Source organism: Octopus bimaculoides, chromosome 24 (genome assembly GCF_001194135.2).
Source record: "Octopus bimaculoides isolate UCB-OBI-ISO-001 chromosome 24, ASM119413v2, whole genome shotgun sequence".
Taxonomy (NCBI): domain Eukaryota; kingdom Metazoa; phylum Mollusca; class Cephalopoda; order Octopoda; family Octopodidae; genus Octopus; species Octopus bimaculoides.
Window position 1 is genome coordinate 2,262,255 of NC_069004.1, and position 7,391 is coordinate 2,269,645.

Here is a 7,391-nt window from a genome sequence, read left to right on the forward strand (position 1 = left end):
TATATATATATATATATATATATATATATGTATATATATATATATTTATAATCATCATCATCATTTAACGTCTGCTTTCCGTGCTGGCATGGGTTAGACAGCTCGAATGGAACTGGTAAACCAGAGAGCTACACCAGGTTCCAGTCTGAATTTAGCTTGGTTTCTACAGTTGGAGGCCCTTCCTAAGGCCAACCACTCTGAGAGTGTAGTGGGTGCCTTTTATGTGTCACCAGCAAGTGTATATATATAATATATATACATATATATTTATATATATACATACACAAGCATACAAATATACATATATATGAATGCATATATATATATATATATATATTCACACACACATTCACTCAAACACACATACACACATGCGCATATCGCAACACTTTTAGCATGAACATCCAAATATAGTTACTGTTAAAAAAAACCTAACAGGAAGACAATTAAACCTTGGGAGAGGCATTATACCGGTAATACACATACGAAACTAACAGAAAGAATTGCCTATAAAAAGTATCATGGAGATAATTTACTTGGATCACTTCCTAATCCGCCAAGGAGTATGGTCTCAGCATTCCAAAAGCCATCTTCATATTGGGTCTTCTTACGACGCAGCTCGTCTACCTTTCTTTCAGCCTCAGCGACAGCCAATTCTTTCTCCACTCTGCAACATTCAAATACCAAAATTCTAGCATATAACTAAGTGTGAATTGTCTTTAAAACTCTTTTGCTACCATATTCATCTTGAAATATATTGCTTTTGTTTCAAGTTAGAAATGAATTTATTGAAATCATGTTATCATTATTAAACCTTTCGTTACCGTATTTATTTTGAGATGTTCTGTATGACTCTTCAATTAATTTTAAATATTACAAAGAATTTAGTAAAATAACTTAGATATCATTAAGCAAGTGTTAGGAACATTAATTGTGACTAAGGTTTGGTGGAAGATTTTCATTCAGAACTTTTGAAAACAAGACATTTGTACTAGAGAGCCAGAAGTGGTTTTAGCCGGGTTGGTATTAAAAGGGTTAAATTTCTGCAAAGCATATTTCTCATGAAACTATACAAGCCATGTGTTTTAACCCTTTCGTTACCATATTTCTGTTGAGATGCTCTGTGTTTCTTTCAATTAATTTTGAGTATAACAAAGAATTTAGTAAAATAACTTAGTTATCATTAAGTTAGTGTTAGGAACATGAATTGTGACTAAGGTTTGATGGAAGATTTTAATTCAGAACTTATAAAACAAGACATTTGTACTACAGAGCCAGAAGCATTTTCAGCTGGGTTGTTGTCAAAAGGGTTAAGCTGGTGAAGGCAGCGAGCTAGCAGAATCAGTAATATGCTAGATAAAATGCTTAGCAGTATTTTGCCCATAGCTGTGCTCCGAGTTTAAATTCCACTGAGGTTGACTTTGCCTTTCATCTTTTCAGGGTTAATAAAATAAGTACCAGTTGAACACTGGGGCCAATGTAATCGACTCATCCCCTCCCCCAAAATGTTTAGTAAATAGTTGAAACCTGTAGCTAACAGTTGCATAGTGTCCTTCTCTTCCAGATTGTGAAAGCTTACCATAACGTTTAATCTAAACACAGTGAAATTCTTTATGGGTATATATATGGGTTAAAGCATACGAAAATTTCTTTGTAACTGTGAATGCAACTGAACATGAAGTATTGGTTTCAGACCTAAGTTCATGTGTATACACTCACCATCGTCATCATCACTGTCATCATTTAACATCCGCTTTCCATGTTGGAGCAGGGTGAACAGTTTGAGTGGAGTCAGTAAGGCTAAGGGATGCACCAAGCTGCATTTTCTGTAGTGGCAGGGTTTCTACGGCCGGATGCCCTTCCTAATGCCAACCACTCCACAGAGTGTACTTGGTGCTTTTTACATGGCATCAGCACTAGTACTTATTTTATCAACCTCAAAGGAATGAAAGGCGAAGTCAACCCTGGCAGAATTTGAACCCAGAACATAATGATGGATGAAATGCCACTAAGCATTTTGCCCAGCATGCTAATGGTTCTGCCAATTTGCTGCCTTTATAATAATAATAATAATAATAATAATAATAAACCCTCATCTAAATACTAACCTTAAAACCTCAGCCATTTTTTCCTGATCTTCTATTGATTTACGGATTTCTAAATGCTCGTCATCATCATACAGATGGAAGATAACATGAAGGAAATCTGAATCCTGAAACAGATAAAAAAAACACACACAAAAAAGAAAAACAAGCTATTAAGCAAACATCGTCACCATCATCAAGAAGAAGAAGAAGAAGAAGGAGGAGGAGGAGGAGAAAAAGAAGAAGAAGAAGAAGAAGAAGAAGAAGAAGAACCATACCATCGTGCTGAGATATTTGAGGCAGTCTTTATCATCAAAAAACGATAACCACCATGATTTCCAATCGCCCTGCTTTTTCACGTCTGTCACTTCCCCTTGCATCATAATCGTGGGATGCTGAAAGATTTAAAACTTTGCTTAAGAATTAATAATAATAATAATAATAATAATAATAATAATAATAATAATAATAATAATAATAATAATAATGATTATGATAATAATAATAATAGTAATAATAATAATAATGATTATGATAATAATAAACGAATACTGCAGTGGTTTAGTGGTTAGGGTGTTGAACTCATGATCATAAGATTGTGGTTTCAATTCCTGGACCGGGCGATGTGTTGTGTTTTTGAGCAAAACACTTCATTCCATGTTGCTCCAGTCCACTCAGCTGGCAAAAGTGAGTTACCCTGTGAGGGACCGGCGTCCTGTCCAGGTGGGGAATATATACACCTCAGAAACCAGGAAACCGGCCCTCGTGAGTCAGCATGACTCGAGAAGGTAACCATTACCTTTTACCACTTGACAACAGATTCACATGGTTTCATTGTAAGTGGTTCAATTCCTTCACAACACTTCTATTAGATTATCAAACTTTGTCTTTGTGGTCCTCAAGTAATTTTGAATTTATTAGAACAGAAGAAATTAAACTTACGCGTGGATATATGGTTGTCTTCTGGTATTTCCGAGGAGCCTGTGGACTGAATGAATCAATATTTAATCAATAGCTATCATGTCAACGATGTGTGTGAATACATACATATATACTTATATAAATACATGCATGTGTGCAATTGTGTGTGCATATGTACATACATACACACATACATACATACATACATACATACAAAAATACCCTGTTGTTGATGTTGAAATTCCAATGAAGGAGGCTTGGATCTCCAGGTTAGAAACTGGTTCTTTCTCTATTGGCAAGAAATCTTGAAATAAGGATATCAGAACCAGCAGGTATTCACACCATTAAAAACAAGGAATAACTGGTGGAACACTCCAACAAAAACATCAATTTGATGCGAACATAACAGAACTGATATTGTTCTGTGAGACAGGGAACAAAGTCATGCTCTGTTGTTGAGGTCAGCTGCCCAGCAGATGTGAATGTACAATCAAAAGTCCAAGAAAAAGAGAACATCCATGGCAAATTAATGGAACTTACAGCTTTTGTACCCTGATTATGAAGTCTCATTTGTACCTATCGTTATAGGTACATTAGGTTATGTACCACGAATTTATCTAGAAATACTCAGTATTATGGAGAAAGAGCAAAAGAAACTGATGTGGATTCTCCAAATCCATTCTATTAGTGGCACAGTGAAGATCTGTAAGACATTCCAAAGATTCTCCATCTGAGATTCTTAGGTGAATAGAGGCACGCATTTGGGTGTATGTGTCGACAGTTCAAACAACACACCAACTCAACCATATATTTACAAACGCTGGGAATCGTCTTAACTCAAAAAGTCTTGTCACTTTCTTAGCGACCAGCTTGAACTCTCTGGAGAATTTACATTAAACTCAAAGAAAAAACATACAGGCAAACAGACATACTTATATATACACATGATGGGTTTCTTTCAGTGTTCTTTGACCAAATCCACTCACAAGATTTTGGTTGCCTTGGGGCTATAGTAGAAGACACTTGCCCAAGGTGCCACACATCAGAACTGAACTCAAGTCCACATTGTTTGGAAGCAGGCTTCTTAACCATACAGCTATGCCTGTGCCTATAAAGCGACACCTGGAAATTTGTGAAGAATGCCATGGAAATTATTCTCATTACAGTACGGTAAATACCATTCTGTTCTGAGATTCTCAAGAATAACAAATGAAATGAAGAAATGACATACACTAATTCCCACAATCCTTTTTTCATACCCTGCCAGGGTGGCACTTGCGACACCTTCAGATTCTCATTGACTGTTCGGGATTTCAGGTTCAGTGAACTGGAGTTGATACAATATTTGAAGTTCAAGCTGTCAGGAGCCTCGAATATGTCTTCATCCTGTAACACAACATTATGTTTGAAGATATTTTCAGTTAATAAGCTCAAATAAAATTACACTGGAGCATTCTTCATTACTATAGGACAGTGTGTGTGTGCATGTATGTGCGTAAGTGTGTGTGTGTGTGTGTGTGTGTGTGTGTGTGTGTGTATCTATCTATCTATAAGTTAAAATACTAGCTAAAGAGGATGATAGATATCTATTCGGTCCATACGCTTGTCAAAAAGTAATTAGTTAATTGTCTAACCACATGCTCATATACGTGTATATGTTTAAATATATTGTGCAATGATGTGAATGTATCCATATTTTGGGGATAACAATGCAATAAAGAAATTACCTTGGCAAGTAATTCAAGTGATTCCTTATTCTCAAACTTTTCCAAAATGGTATTTATATTTTCGTAAAGTTCTTCAAGCTGAGCCTTCTCATCATCTACCTGATCAATTTCCTCAACTATAGATGAGGGAATCTGTATAATGAAACAACAGATTAGACTAAATTGATACAGATTTACCCGTGGCAATCAGTAGAATCATTAGAGCATTGAACATAATGCCTCATGGTATTTGTTCTGACCCACTATAAGGTCCCAGTCCTTGCTGTGGTATGGTAGCTTGTGTGCTTCAATGACCTTGAAAGCTTTGCCAGCAGGACACAAACTCTTGGTAGGGCCTCCCATACTATCAAAGGACAAAAGTCAGACTAATAAGGACCACCTTGTTCCCTGAAGTAACAATGGGTTTGCACAGGACCAACACCCCTACTCAGATAAAAGGACAAGTTACCAAAGCATCACTGACAATTTAGAACCACCAAAACCTGGGAGAGGAAGACCTTTCTCAAGGAAACATATGACAAGTCAGGCCCTTACCTCGAACCCACACGGTCTCCCATGCTGTAGAACAGGTCAAGGGATAGAGGCCAGGCTAATATGGACAACTTCTTCCCAGAAGTAAAAAGGGTTTAAGCAGGATATCAGATTCCCGTCACTTACCTCACCAAGAAGTTCATTGTATTGTGGTTTGAACATCTGTAATGTTGGGCTGACCTGTAAATACCTCTCTGTAACTTGTACAGAGGAGATTCGAACAGTATCCTGTTAAGAATAAAAGAGATCGTAAGACACAACAGATTCAAAGAGGGAGAGAGAAAGAGAGAGAGAGATAGAAAGAAAAAGGGAGAGAAGGAAAAAGAGAGAGAGAGAGAGAAGGAAAAGAAGAGAGAGAGTGTGTGTGCGTGTTTCCCCGCCCGTTTCCCAACCACATAGTTCCAGGTTCAGTCCTACTGCACGGTGCCTCAGGTGTGTTTACATTTGTCCCCACCCCCACCGTCGCTTGACAACTGATATTAGTTTTTTTACATCCTTGTAACTTAGTAGTTCAACAGAAGAGACTGATAGACTGTGTGTGCATTTGGCTGACAAACCAGCACTGCCAATATCCAGTTACTAAAACAATGACAAAAGCCAAAAAATAAAACACCTTTTTCTGGAAATGAATTGTCCGAATATCAGGCTGGGTGAAGATTGGTTCAATTATTTTCACATCCCTGCAGAAAAAAAAAAAAAAAAAAAAAAAAAAAAAAAAAAATAATAATAATAATTATTTTTTAATCATAATGATGCAAAGTGGCTGAGTTCCTTTCAAGTGTTCAGCCTCACAGAGGCAATGACCAAAACCTTTGGTATTATGTCGTGCTTGAGGAGAAGACCCTCAAGCCAAGCAAAAGTGCAATCATGGCAAATATCGGTGTCACGCAAATTGGCACCCATGCTGGTGGCACGTAAAAGCACCGCAGTGTAATGCAAATGGCATCTGTGCCGGTGGTACGTAAAAGCACCCTTTACACTCTCAGAGTGGTTGGTGTTAGGAAGGGCATCCAGTTGTAGAAAACCATCCCGAATCAGACTGGAATCTGGTGCAGGCTTCCACTGTGCCAGTCCAGTCAAACTATCCAACCCATGCCAGCATGGACAACAGACGTTAAATGATGATGATGATGGTGATGATGATGATGATGATGATCATGATGAATGAAAATAGATGATCATAATGGTAAGAATAGTAGTAATGATAATAATGGTTTGAAATTTTGGCTCAGTTTTAGGGGGAGGGTGTTAACCAATTAATGGAGGAGGAACAAGTCATGATTGTCAACAACATGAATATGCCATGACACAAGAGAGAGAGGGGGGACTCGTACTGGTACTTAATTTATCAGTCCCAAAAGGACGAAAGGCAAAGTCGACCTCAGTGGAATTTGAACTCAGAATGTAGTGACAAATGAAATGGCACTAAGCATTTCACCTGGCATGCTAACAATTCTGCCAGCTTGCAGCCTTCCAGCACCTTAATAACACAAGGGACCCAGATACACTGGAAGCTATGTCACAAGCATTTCAGTGAGGTGTAGTGGTTAGGGTAGGTGTTGCTTACCTCTCACTTCTTCTGTTTTCTCGTTGCAGCTTTTCAAGACTTTGGATAGTTCTTTGTAACTTTGCTTGGGCCAGCTTCCTCTTGTCATCTTGTGCAACAGACTTCAGACATGAAAATATACATTTAAACTTATATAGCATTGCCTTATGTGTACATGTGTGTACATATGTTGTTCTTTTGTGATTGGTTGAGTGTTGCGTAGGAACTGGTTTGAAGGTCCAATCACGCTGTGCATAATATATTTCAAACAACTACCCCCCCTCCCCCCTCAGCCACACTACTAATTGTTGCTACGAAGATTCTCTTTTTGAGTTGTCTGGAGAGTTTGGAGGCCCAGATATGATAGCATTAGCACCAGTGGCATAGAATTATTGGCAAACCAAGAAGGGATCATGTCAATCAACATTTGGAAGACATTGAAGATCAGGCAGGGGATAGGAAGACTGCTGGGGAAGACAGGGGACATCTGGCATGGAAGAGTAGCAACTGGTCCAGGCTGGTCAGCCAACTGACTGACTGACTGGATGGACAGATGGTTGGTGGGAGGGGAGAGAGAGGGAT

The 7,391-nt window shown here is 38.1% G+C and overlaps 1 protein-coding gene across 1 annotated transcript in view; it reads right to left on the reverse strand.

The window, feature by feature from the left end:
• Positions 1-519: 519 nt before the first annotated feature.
• The window catches only part of LOC106877523 (coiled-coil domain-containing protein 87), an 8,448-nt gene continuing 1,576 nt past the window's right edge, over positions 520-7,391 (reverse strand). The window contains exons 4-12 of the mRNA XM_014926450.2: positions 6,831-6,931; positions 5,877-5,943; positions 5,390-5,491; positions 4,733-4,864; positions 4,237-4,391; positions 3,027-3,072; positions 2,363-2,479; positions 2,109-2,212; positions 520-667 (exon numbers count right to left, since the gene is read on the reverse strand). Of these exons, the coding sequence (XP_014781936.1) occupies positions 520-667; positions 2,109-2,212; positions 2,363-2,479; positions 3,027-3,072; positions 4,237-4,391; positions 4,733-4,864; positions 5,390-5,491; positions 5,877-5,943; positions 6,831-6,931 (972 nt within the window). The remainder of the gene's footprint in view (positions 668-2,108; positions 2,213-2,362; positions 2,480-3,026; positions 3,073-4,236; positions 4,392-4,732; positions 4,865-5,389; positions 5,492-5,876; positions 5,944-6,830; positions 6,932-7,391) is intronic.